General features: G+C 55.9%; 1 protein-coding gene across 3 annotated transcripts in view; it reads right to left on the reverse strand.

Annotated features, from left to right (window-relative positions):
- The window catches only part of AGAP3 (ArfGAP with GTPase domain, ankyrin repeat and PH domain 3), a 109581-nt gene that overhangs the window by 57432 nt on the left and 39469 nt on the right, over positions 1-12680 (reverse strand). For all 3 annotated transcript variants that reach the window (XM_071559584.1, XM_071559582.1, XM_071559585.1), the window contains exons 2-6: positions 7587-7645; positions 3984-4071; positions 3715-3800; positions 3424-3565; positions 1961-2095 (exon numbers count right to left, since the gene is read on the reverse strand). In XM_071559584.1, coding sequence (XP_071415685.1) covers positions 1961-2095; positions 3424-3565; positions 3715-3800; positions 3984-4071; positions 7587-7645 — 510 coding nt within the window. The remainder of the gene's footprint in view (positions 1-1960; positions 2096-3423; positions 3566-3714; positions 3801-3983; positions 4072-7586; positions 7646-12680) is intronic.

The following is a 12680-nucleotide window of genomic DNA, read 5'->3' on the forward strand; positions in this document are numbered from 1 at the left end:
CTCCAGGTCTCCCACCACGCCCGGGGTGCAGCGCTGGCACTGGGAGCCAAGTCCATCTCATACATCGCACTGCTGAAGTTGCTGTTTGTGCTACAGGATCAAGAGAGGGAGAAATAACCCCAGAGCACAGTTCATTCCATCTTAAGATGGAAAAGGATGAGCAGCATCCAACAGCCACTCCTGACACTGCATCACCTTCCCAGCCCTTCTGGCTACTGCTCCTTGCTGTGCTGCCCTTCAGAGACTGGGCACAACAGAACCAGATGGAGGAACAAGCTGAGCAGACCTGTGGACAGCCAGTACCAAACGCTCTCCAGAGCCAGGATCAACCATGAGCACCCAGGATCAGCCATGCTCACAGCCCTGATGCTGCTGCTCTCCCCAGATTTGCTCTGCAAACATCCCAATAGGTTTGGCAGCTCCTCCCCACCAGCTCACTGTCCTCAGCTATTCCCACTGCTCCTTTCCACTGCTCCTCCATTACTCAGAAGGAAGAGGAGGCGGAAGGTGGGACTCATAACAAACCTGCCCAATGGATTCACCTCAGTTTCCCCAGTAATATCAAACTGGTGCAGAGGGTGCTGGATGTTGAGGGTCCCTGCCAGGTGGGACAGCTTGGAAAGTGGGTCTCTGGGCTGACCCCTCAGATGGATCCAGAGTGGGACCAGCAGTAGGAACATCTCCACGTTTCTGTGCAAGGAATCAGCACTGTGACTGTGACCCTCAGTGCCAGCTGGAGACCATCTGAAGGGCACAGGCTCAGGCTGGGGAAGGAGGGTCACCAGCTCTGGCTTGCAGCCATCTGAGGCCAGTGACAGGATCAGTCCTGTGTCTGCCCTCAGTCTGTCTTGCTGTGCTGCAGTGACTCCACCTGGATTCCTGCCTTCAGACATTAGAATTTCCAACCCTTCTTCACGTGCCTGCTCCACCTGCAAACACCACCAGCACAGCTCTCCTGTCCAAAAGCAGCTTTGTTTGCACAGCCTTCAGCTCCACACAGACCCTGCCCTGGAACACAGACCCTGCCTGCTCTTCAGGTCTGCACAGGCCCTTTCTCATGTGCTGAACAGAGATCCCCAGCCGTGCTACCAGAAGACAAGGAGGTGAAGAATCATAGAATGGTTTGGGTCAGAAGGGACCTTAAAGTTCATCCAGTCCCACTCCCTACCATGGGCAGGGACACCTCTCACTAGACCAGGATGCTCCAAGTCCCACCCAATCTGGCTCTGAACACTTCTAGGGATGGAGAAGCCACAGCTTCTCTGGGAAACCTGTGCCAGGACCTCATCACCTTCACAGGGAAGAATTTCTTCCCAATCTCTCCTCTAAATCTACTTGCTTTCAGTTTAAGGCCACTCCCCATTGTCCTCTCACTAGAGGGAACACATAGTCCCATTTAGGGCAGGGTCCTGGTTTATTTAAGCATTTTGCCAACACCCAGAAGATGGTGCAGGTTTCCCATTCCTCCTCAGCACCTTTCTTGTAGAACCCACCCCAAGCCTAAGCAGGAATGCTCTCCCACACTGTTCCCATAAGGAACAGCTGGCCCATCTGGCCATTCAGGTGCTGCTCCCCTACTCCAACACCTCTAGGTCCTGCTGTGACTCCTCCTCTCCCCCATGCAAGGCCACCAAACCCCTCTCTGCAGCCTCCCAAGTCCCCACAGGTTCAGGGACTGCTGTACTGCCCCATGGGGATCCAACTGTCCCCTGCAGCCTCTCTGCTCTCTGGAACAAGCACCCACACATGGGGCAGCCCCTGTAAGAGGGGCAGAAGGTGCTGCCCAGGCCCACTCTGTGGTCCTTACATACCCTGTACACAGAGCATGCCCTGCCCCTTGCACTGGGTCTGTGTGTGCAAAGCAGCAGCACCACACGTGAGCCCGGGGCAGCCTAAGCCCCTCCGTGGAACTGCCCTGCTGCCCTGTCCTGCCTCAACAACGTGCCCTGGCTGCAGTTACCGTCCTGGAAGACCCTCTCCACGTTCAGGCCGTAGGTAGCACAGGTCTCGTAGTACGTGCAGCGCTTCAGATCATTGGAGAGTTTCCGCGCCCGGGAGTCGTCGATGACCCGGGGGTTGGTGGCACTGATGGCATCTGCAAACCAGGAGGACAGGGGGTTAAAGAACAGGGACCTGTGTCCCACCTACCCCACTTATCCACAAGTTCACAGGTTCCAGGTCTCCTGGCCTCCCTCCCTCTCTTCACACAGAGGAAACACCTCCATAGGACACTTCTGTAAATGTCTGAGATCATAAAGTCCCTTGTTTGTAGAAAAATGGTAAATCTCTCCATGAACCTGATTTAACTCCCTGAACTACACAGCCACCGAGGTTTCAGAGACAGAGGAAAAACCCCGTGGGACGTGTGGGGCACAAGGCCAGGGAGTTGGATTTGTCAGTCTCTATCATTTTAGGGCTCATGGCCAAACCTTCTATGTTAAAGAATCCAAGGGAGAAATCCTCTTGGGTTAATGGGGAAGTTGGCTCTGCTGGGATGTCCTCACAGCCGAGGCCTTGGTGGACAGCTCTAAAATACAGGCTCAGTTTGTATTCCAGTAGGCTGCCAAGTGCTTGCCTGTTTAGAAAAAACTTCCTTCCCAAGACAAATCCAGCTCCTTGAAGACAAGCCAGGACAAGAGGGGGCTGCAAACAAATCCTCTCAGGAAGGGCCAAAGGAGCACTGGGACCACACTGTGAGGAGCCTCTCCTCGGACTCTCCAGAGGGTTATGTGACTGTACCAAGGCTGTGACACCTCACCTGGCTCTATGTCTGGGACAACAACAGCCACAGAACCTCCTGCACCTCCACAGCACATGGTGCCTCCCCAGTCCTGTCCTGAGCCAAGATTGCTCTGTCCTAAAATTCATTCCACAATCCTTAAATATCCAAAGTTGAACAACTTTGTTCTACTCTCAATCCAGGGTCTGGAGCAGATCTCCTGTGCCTTCCCACTGCTGTCGCTGCCTGTCTTCCTGGCCTCAGAGCTTTTTCCTGCCCAGGAAGAGGTAACACTGTTTAGGAACTGGGCCCTGCTAGGACAGTTTTTCCTCACATCCATGCCCTGTTCCCTCTCTCTGCTGTCATATAGACAACTCTGCAGCCCCAAGCTCCCTCCTGCCCTTGCTGGCAGTCAAATGAGGCAGCACCAGGAGATCCGGGCATTTCCATGAGGAAAATGACTCCATGGAGTGAGGCAGCTCCCTGTGGGAAAGCTGAGATGGTCTGAGCAGGAGTCTCCTCCTCAGGGTCTTGGGCACTTTGGGCTGGGGCCTCAGCATCCCTCAACGCCACACAGAGCTCACAGTCCAGGATTCCCTGATGTGCTCACAGGGCTGGCACCCCAAGGGGGCCAAGAGGGACACATCACCAGTGCTCCAGCCCAAGGGCAGGGGTGTGGGGGAAAGCCTGGGCCCCGCTCTCACCCTGTGTGCCCACCAGCACCATTGGCACCTCTGCCGTGTTCCGGTAGCTGCAGAGCCGCAGGTAGTAGTTGTAGACTGTCTGGAAGCTGATCTCATCCTCCAGGCTGAAGACAAACACCACAGCATCGACCCAGGCAGCGAACTGGGGAGACACAGCAGGATTACAGGGATTACAGCTCAGCCAAGCCCTGGGCCCAGAGCTGCCAGCGAGGGCACCCCCACGGCTGGAGCCCAGGAGGAGGCTTGGCAGGTGCCTCCCCAGGACAGGGTGGGGAGGGACAGGTCTCCTACCTGGAGTTCAGGAGGGCCCCCTTCGTCTCGAATCAGCAACAAGTAGCTCTGACCATCCACCACAATCTCCTTCTTAAACCGGCCACCTTGGGAGAAGAGCAAAGCCACTGGTCAGCAATGGGGGCCCAGGACACCCCAAACAAAGGCCAGGGGAGCTGCAGAGCCCTGTGGCAGCAGCAGAGGAGGTGCAGGATGGGGGTCACCTTCAGCACTGGGGAGAGAAGTGAGGACCCAACTCATCCCCAGGCAGCCTGAGTACCAGACCTTACCCTCTGGAGACTCTTCCTGCACGTAGGTGCCGGTCAGGTAACGGTGCACCAGGGCTGACTTGCCACTGGACAGGTTCCCCACGATGCCCTGGAACAGAGGCACATATGACCTGGTGTGCCCAGCACATTTCCCTCTACACAAAGCCACCCGTGTGATGTGACACCACCAGTGCAGCACCTCAGATTTGCTATGAAATGCAGGTGGGTGTCCCAGGATGGGTCAGCCAGAGAGCCCAGCTCTGCCCGGGGTCAGCGTCTTCCCAATAGCTTAAAGCCACTTAGTTGTGGGAGCAGGTCTGTGGTGAAGGGTCTGGAGCACAACTCTGATGAGGAGCAGCTGAGGCAGCTGTGGGGACTCAGCCTGGAGAAAAGGAGGCTCAGGAGGGACCTTTTGCTCTACACAACTCCCTGACAGGAGGGGAAAGCCAGATGGGGGTCAGGCTCTGCTCCCAAGGAACAAGGGACAGGATGAGGGGAAACAGCCTTGAGTTGTGCCAGGGCAGGTTTAGGCTGAGTATTAGGAAAACATTTTCATGGAAGAGGCTGTCCATCCCTGGCACAGGCTGCCCATGGCAGGGGTGGAGTCTCCATCCCTGGAAGTGTTCAAGAAATGTGTGGATGTGGAACTTGAGAACATGGTTTAGTGGTGAACATGGTAGTGGTGCTGGTTGAGGGTTGAACTTGGTGATCCTAGAGGGCTTTTCCAACTTCAGAGGTTCTGTGATCCTGTACAACTGCACTCACATGGCTGCGCTCACACAGTGAGAAATGTGAGGTGAGGAGCAGCTGGGAACACTAAAGCTGCCTCTGCCATCAAAAGGAAGTTTACAGTCAAACTTTTCCAGGCACCGGGATGAGCTCAGCAGGTGAGTCACCACCAGGCAGGTTCTCCAGCTCTCATCCAGGTGCCTGAACACTTCCACTGCTCTGGGTCCTGCCCTGGGTCCTGCCCTGGGCCACCTGCATGCTCTCAGTGAGAGGCAGAACCAACAGCCCAGCAGCAGCCAGCATTCCAACAGCACAGACCAGTACAGGACACCATTCCATGTGCCGATTCCTCCTGTGCCTGTGGTACCAGCACACAGCAGAACAAGGGAGCACAGACCAGCCTGCTCTCAGGGGCATGCCCAGGCTGCAGGCACTGCTGCCAGGTCTGTCACCTGCCACGGCAATCACAGATCCCTGACAGCACGTTCAGGCAGGTGAGAACACTGAGAACAATGGCTGGAGTGCCACCCTTCCCATCCTGCAACACGAGTCTCCAGAGCCAGGGAGCCTGTGCAGACCCGAGGGCTGCACCAACACCGCACCCGTGTTATGGACAACAGCAACAGCCCATCCTGAGGCCAAGCCCTCCCTCCTGCTGCTCAGATCTAACCAGAGACAATCACAGAATCACAGAATCACATAATCATAGAATGCTCTGGGTCAGAAGGGAGCTTAAAGCTCATCCAGTCCCGAAGGGATGGGGCAGCCACAGCTGCTCTGGGCAACCTGTGCCAAGAATTTCTTCCAAACATCCCACCTAACTCTGCCCTTTGGCAGTGAAAAGCCATTCCCCCTTGTCTGAAGTCCCTCTCCTGCTCTCTTGAAGCCCCTTTTGGCACTGGCAGGGGCTCTAAGGTCTGCCTGGAACCTTCTCTTCTCCAGGTGAACACCCTCAGCTCTCCCAGTATGGCTCCAGAGCAGAGGGGCTCCAGTCCTTGGACCATCTCCATGGCCTCCTCCAGACTGGCTCCAACAGGTCAATGTCTTTCTTGTGTTGGGGGCCTCTGACCTGGACACAGCACTCCAGATGGGAGTATTGACGCAGGTCTGTTCCAGGTGGGCAGCTCAGGGGCTCAGTGCCAGGCTGGCCATGGCTCCAGTCCCTGGGGCCACTTCTACCAATGGAGCAGCTCCCAAGGCCACCTGGCAGCGTCAGCCCCACATCACGCCAGAGATAAACATTCCAATGGCATTCAGCTCTAAAACTTGGATGGAGGCTGCAGTTACTTTTTCTGCACACAGTCCAAACCCCAACCTGCATTTCACTGAAATTCTGCTGCTCTGCTCTGCTCTGCCCTGTTCTGACCTCAGGCTTACCTGAAGCTACAAACCAGCCCCCCTAGAACTGACAGCCCTGAGGAACAGAGCCCCTGAGAGGCAGCAAACCAGAGCCAAATTAGGTGTGGAGGCACTATGGGGACCTCTGTTCCATGACTGTTGGGAGAAGGAGGGAATGCAGCTGGCACTGAGCTGGCACTGCCCCATGCCAGGTCCAGGGGATGAGTCCTGCCAGCAGCACCATTGATGTCCGACCCATCCCTGTGGCTCCCTGCTCCTGGCAGGGATTGCAGAGCCAGAAGGTCCCCCCTGAGCCTCCTTTTCTCCAAGCTGAGCCCCCCCAGCTCCCTCAGCTGCTCCTGCTGCTCCAGCCCCTTCCCAGCTCCGTTCCCTGCCCTGGACATGCTCCAGCCCCTCAATGTCCTTCTCACAGTGTGGGGCCCAACATGGATTCCCGCAAGAAAAGTTCTCAGGCTTCACTCTCTTCCAGTTTTCAAGCAGCTCCATGTCCTCTGTCCCTCCCACAGGACAGGGGAGCTGAGGAGGCAGTTGGGCTCTGCTCTCACGGAACAAAGGACAGGACAAGAGGAAACGGCCTCAAGCTGTGCCAGGGGAGGTTTAAGTTGGATATTGGGAAAATTTCTTCCCTAAAACAGCTGTCTAGCCCAGGCACAGACTACCCAGGGCAGAGGTGGAGTCCCCATGCCTGGACAGATTTAAAAGCTGTGTGGATGTGGCACCTGGGGACATGGTCAGTGGTGGCCTTGGCAGTGCTGGGGGAACACGTGAACTTGATGATTTTAGAGGGCTTTTCCAATCCAAATGATTCTGTGATTCAACCAGGACTGTGAAAGGCCTCCAGGCTTTTAGAAGAGCTGCATTGGCCAAATGAAGCCCTGGAGCAACAGAGATCCCCAGAGGTCAATGGAAACAAGGGAAAAGGGCTGTGCTACTTGAGGAAGAACTAAAAGCTTTGGGATGGTTTAGCTGGCAGCACAGCTTCACAGCCTCTAGAGCCCTAATGTCACATGGAACAGCTGCAGGAATGTTTCTGGAAACACATTTCACAGGCAAACTAACACATGCATATTCAAAGTTTGTTTTGAGTTTTCCCTACACTCAGGTAAGAGCCACTGTGGCAGGACGGTGCTCAAATGCTTTGCAAAAACAATTTTGGTCTTTTGTTTCTTGGAGTAATATTGAAAAAAGTTGATCTTGCAAAGGCTGAAGGGAGAAAGGGCCAAAGGGAGAAAGGGCAGAAGGAGACACACCACAAGGCTGCAAAGGAGCTGAGGGCTGGAACAGAGAGCATGGGAAGAGCAGAGCAGGTGAACAGATCGCTGAGGGCTCTGAGAACAGACACAAGTGAGAAGCACCTGCAGCATCCTGCCCACGCCGACATCCCCTCCAGGCCACCCCAGTGCCTTGTACTGACCTTGTCCCAACCCCGGGGGCTGTGCTGGGGCAGGGGGCACAGAGGCAGCCACTGAGCAGAGACCACATCCCACAGGATTTGGGGAACCAGGGGAATCCGAGGCATGAGCTGCAAGTACTCACCACCTTCAGCTCAGGCACCGAGCGACTCAGGGTCCATTCCTGGCTGTTCACAAACGAATCTACAGACAGAGAGGAGAAAGCACAAGGTCACCATGGTTGCCCTCAAGATCCCGACAAGGATTTTGCCATGCTCTCACTCTTCCCTCTCTTCCACCTCATCCAGAGGCAAAGCTGCATGAGGCCCTGACACTGCCTGTGCCTGGGGGCTCGGCAGCCAGAGCCCTGGATGGGGAGGAGGCAGTGGCCAAGCTGAGGGCAGCGTGGCAGCCCAAAGCCCTGGCACCACCGGCTGGGACCCTCCCTCCTGCCCTGCAGGAGCACAAAAACCCCTTCAGCATCCCTTGCACAGGGGGCTCTTTTGGGGAGCACAGGCTGCACAGGACCCCAGAACCGAGGGCACATGCCAGCACCCCAACTCTGAACCTGACATGCTGCAAGCTGTGTGGGTAAGGAGCTGATGGCAGGATACCATTCACATTTCTAACTGAATGCAAACACAATTAATTATTGCATGTTATGAAATTGGCAGCACACTGCTACAGGCTTACCAAGGCTGTGACAATAAGGCACAGCTTGAACGGCACAGGAAACACCCTGGTTGTGTCACAGAGCTCCAGGTACAACCCAACCAGCTCCAGAAGCTATTCAGACAGACTCCCCAAATGGAACTAGACTCACTGGAGGAGGAGCAGCAGTCTGGAGAACACCCTGAGCACCAGGAGCAGCAGCAGTCCCTCCTGACAATCACATGTCCCTCATTTGCTTTGGTGAGGCTGGACCCTCCATTCAAGGCCCTCTCCAGGGCAGGGCCCAAAAGAGCAGCACTGGCCGGATGTTCACCATGGATGAACAGAAAGGATTTTTGGAGACTGAAAACCTGTGGGAGCTCTGCAACTCCAGGAGCCCGTAAGGAACCTGCTGAGATCTGTGTCCACGGACTATTGCAGGAATGGGAATCTCAGCTGGACTCACAAAGGAAGGGGTGAATCCACCAGACCTAATCACGGGCAGCAGTCGGACACAGTGGCACGGCCACTGCAGCTGCTCCAGCATCTCCCAAGGCCATGGGTCTGACCAGCCCTGCTGCCCCATCCCAGCAGCCCCAACCCCATCTCCGCGCTCCGATGCCGCTCTGGCACTCCCCAAACCCTCTGGGCCCACCAGCAGCAGCAGGTCTCTGCCACAGATGTCCATCTGGGGCTGTGCCCAGCACCACTGGCTGGAACCATAGAATCCCAGACTTCTTTGGGTTGAAAGGACCTTCAAGCTCACCCAGTCTCAACCCCTGCCATGGGCAGGGACACCTTCCACTAGCCCAGGTTGCTCCGAGCCCCATTCAACCTGGCCCTGAACATTTCTGAGGATGAGGCAGCCACAGCTGCTCTGGGAAACCTGTGCCAGGGCCTCCCCACTCTCAATGCCAAGAATTTCTTCCCAATATCCCACTCAGCTCTGCCCTTTGGCAGTGGAAAGCCATTCCCCCTTGTCCTGTCCCTCCAGCCCCCTGTCCCGAGTCCCTCTACAGCTCTCTTGGAGCCCCTTTAGGCTCTGGAAGGGGCTCTAAGGTCTCCCAAAAAGCTTCTCTTCTCCAAGTGAACACCTCCAGCTCTTCCAGCCTGGCTCCAGAGCAGAGGGGCTCCAGCCCTTGGAGTTTGTCCATGGCCTCCTCTGGACTTGCTCCAACAGGTCAATGTCTTTCTTATGCAGCGGGCAGCGCTGGCTCCGCAGCCCTCCCAGAGCCCCCAGTGCCTGTCCTCTCCCCGGGTCATGCTCTGGCCCTTGGAACTCCTGAGGGGAGGCTGGACACTCAACAGCTCCAGCCCTTTCTCCATCTCCAGGCTGAAGTCTCATCTCACCTCTTCCACCTCACTGGGCACTGGTGGAAGACAACGCAGCTCAAAGCCGTGGGGAGGAGGGTTGTGTGGGCTCTGCCCTTCCTGGCCCACAGCTGCCCAATGGCCATGAGGGGACAGTGACCTGATGACCCAGCACTGTGCCTTCATCCCGGCTTTGTGCAGCCACCAGGCCCTGTGGGCCGCTGGGCATCCCTCTGTGAGAACATGGTGCTCATACCTGGAGTTTACCTTCCATGGCTGATTTAGGAACACTCCTTTCCAGGAGCTACAGACAAACAATGCCCAGGTCTGCTGCAGGAACACAAGGTCATTTATAGCCATCCTGAGGATTTTGAGGAGGAATCATTTCTCTACGGTGTCTTTCACTTGCCCTTTCTTTTTTTAGGCGGAGGTAAATTTTTTATTAAAACAACCCATCAGTCAGAATATGATACATTCTTGAGCCCTTTCCAAAAGGTAACAGCACACCTGTGTTTCCAGCTGCATCACTGGGTCTAAAAAAAAAGTCACCTTCATTTGGGACTTCTGTGACAGAGTCCCTTTGACAGGTAAGGAGACAGACGAAGCACCATCCAGGCCTCCTCCTTCCCAGCACTCCCTGAGGGGACCAGGCAGCACACCCCACACTGTTTCACCATACACAGCAGGTTGTTGAGGGGTTCTGAGTAGACCACAAGACACACACACTCAGCGACTGGCCTTGGGAAAAAGGAGAGGGAGGGAGAGCCCTGGAGGGGACAGGCTGGGCTCTCTGGATCTGCTCACAGGTGCCCAGGACAAACTATTCCGACTGTTCCCAGGACAGACTGCCCTGACTGTTGTCACTGGCCTCCTGTGCCAACTGTCCCAACAGATCCTTGGTTGCTTTTTAACCCGGGTTCAGGAGTTTGTTCTCAACACTTTGATTTTTGACTTGCTGCAAAGGCCTCTGAGTAAACCTTAACAAAGCAAGTGCTGGTGACATGAGGCCAACAGGACTGTGCTCACACACACCCCCAACTCCTCACTACCGTTAGCACACTTAACCTGGAACACCAGGCACAGCCTGCACTTCAGCCCACCTGTTCCCAGCGTCTGCCAGGTTTGAATGTGACCTACCCAGCACGTAAGGCATCAGCAGCCCAGGGGTCCCAGCACAGCCCAGGGGCCCCAGCACACTGCCTGCACCCACACTGTCTCTGCTCAGCACCGTGCCAGGGTGCCAGCAGTGCTCTGGAGTCCCCATTCCTTCTCAATCGCCTGGAAAAACTAATGAGACACAGAACTTGGAAAGCAAGTTCCCTCTGCAGCCCCCTCTGAAGCCAAGGTGACAGGTGTCAGGAGCAGAAGTCCCCTGTGTGCCCCTGCCACTCTGGGCCAGACCCACACACACCAACACCAACCCCTCCACTGTGAAACTTCCCTGTGAACAAACATCTCTTGCCCAGGTGGACATCCCGAGCTAACTCTGAATGGCCTGTCTAGAGCACCACTCACTCCTCACACTGCCCTAACCTGCTCTCCTGCCCCGTTAGCTGAGCACATGGAGCTGCTCAAGGTGCTCCCTCCTGCAGGGATCAGAGATGAAGATGGCAGTGCCTGGGAGCTGAGAAAGGTGTATGTGTCTGCAGAGACGTGCCCTCTGCCTGCACCCCAAAGGGAAGCCTCCTATCTACCACCTGGACAAGGTACAAAGCCATCAAGACCTGACAGGACAAAAGGAAACAGCTTCAAGCTGTGCCAAGGAAGGTTGAGGTTGGCTATTGGGGAAAACTTCTCTGAAACAGCTGTCCAGCCCTGGCACAGCTGCCCAGGGCAGGGGTGGAGTCCCTATCGCCAGAGGTATTTAAAAGCCCTGTGGATGTGGCACTTGGGGACATGGGTCAGTGGTGGCCTTGGCAGTGCTGGGGAATGGCTGGACTCGATGGTCGAAGAGGCCTCTTCCAACTGCAGCGATTCTGTGGTTCTGTGATGATCAGCCAGTCTGGGAAGGTCTGAGGGTTTGGAGCACAATCCACTGCCACATGTCAGGGTGGGGCCCACACCACAACTGAGTCTGTTCACGGCAAATGCCAGCCTGGTCCTTTTTACAAGAGCTGCTCTGCCCCAGGACACACCAACTACCCCCCCTCTCACCACGCACAGGACATACACATGTGCACAACCCCCCAGCACCTGGGGAACCCACACCTGTCCAAATCTGCAGGCCCCAAGTCACCTCATCACTCATCTTTCACGTCCCCTGTGCCCTGTGTCCTGCACCCACACTCACAGGGACGGCTCCGGACCTCAGATACCTCCCAGCATGGAGTCCCCACCCCAATTTCTAACGCTCACTTCCCTCCTCCGCTGGTGGCTCCAGCAGCTGCGTGTGTGGGCAGACATGGATGGTACCACAGTTGTCAAAGGGCACCTCAGGAGCAGCTTCTCAACCCAAAACAGCAACAGGTCAAGCACTCGGTAGCCGAAAACCAGTGACACGACCCAGCTGTCAGCTCTGTCCCTCCAATGTTGATCCTTTGCTTCCAAACTGCAGCATGTGGCAATCCCCTACACTCACGGCTACGAATCCTGCTGGTGTGACATTACACACCCCATGTGCCACACAGCTGTTACATGTCAGAGCAGTACAGGGAAGGTCTGAGTCTGCAGCTGCAGGAGGGTAATTTGGGTGTGGGAGCTCTGCACAAACAGCACCATTCCCTCCAGGGTGGCCAGACCCTCCCCAGCCACGTGCCATGCTGAGGGGGTGCAGGGGTGCCCAGCCCTCAGGCACCATTCCCTACTGAAACAGACACAAGATCCCCATCATCTGCTGGATGAAGCAGTAACCACATGAATGCACTCAGTGAGCTATTGGTGACCTGACTGGAGCAAAGGCACCAGCCCAAATCCCAGCAGGCAGGTGGGTGTGAGCACCTTCCCCATGGTCCCTGGTGCCAGGTCGCTCAGCAGGGATTGCCTGCAGCAGGTGACACCTCCAGAGACTGTCCTCCCCATCAGCACTGGCGTTCATGTGGCATCAAGGAGTCACGATTTACTGGATCAGCTTCACTGCTGGACTGGCTGCATATCCTGGTATTCCATATAAAAGCACACCTGGTCACTCTGCCTCCCTCTCCCCTTTGTTCTTTAATGACACAGAGGGGACCAGACTGTCAGTGCTGCAGTTCAACACCTTCCCCAGGGGTATCCAAAAGAAGCACTGGGCTCAGGGCACCACAGTTACACAAGAGCCTCAGCACAGTCCAACAGTGTC

This window comes from Pithys albifrons, chromosome 7, assembly GCF_047495875.1.
Source record: "Pithys albifrons albifrons isolate INPA30051 chromosome 7, PitAlb_v1, whole genome shotgun sequence".
NCBI classification, from domain to species: Eukaryota; Metazoa; Chordata; class Aves; order Passeriformes; family Thamnophilidae; genus Pithys; species Pithys albifrons.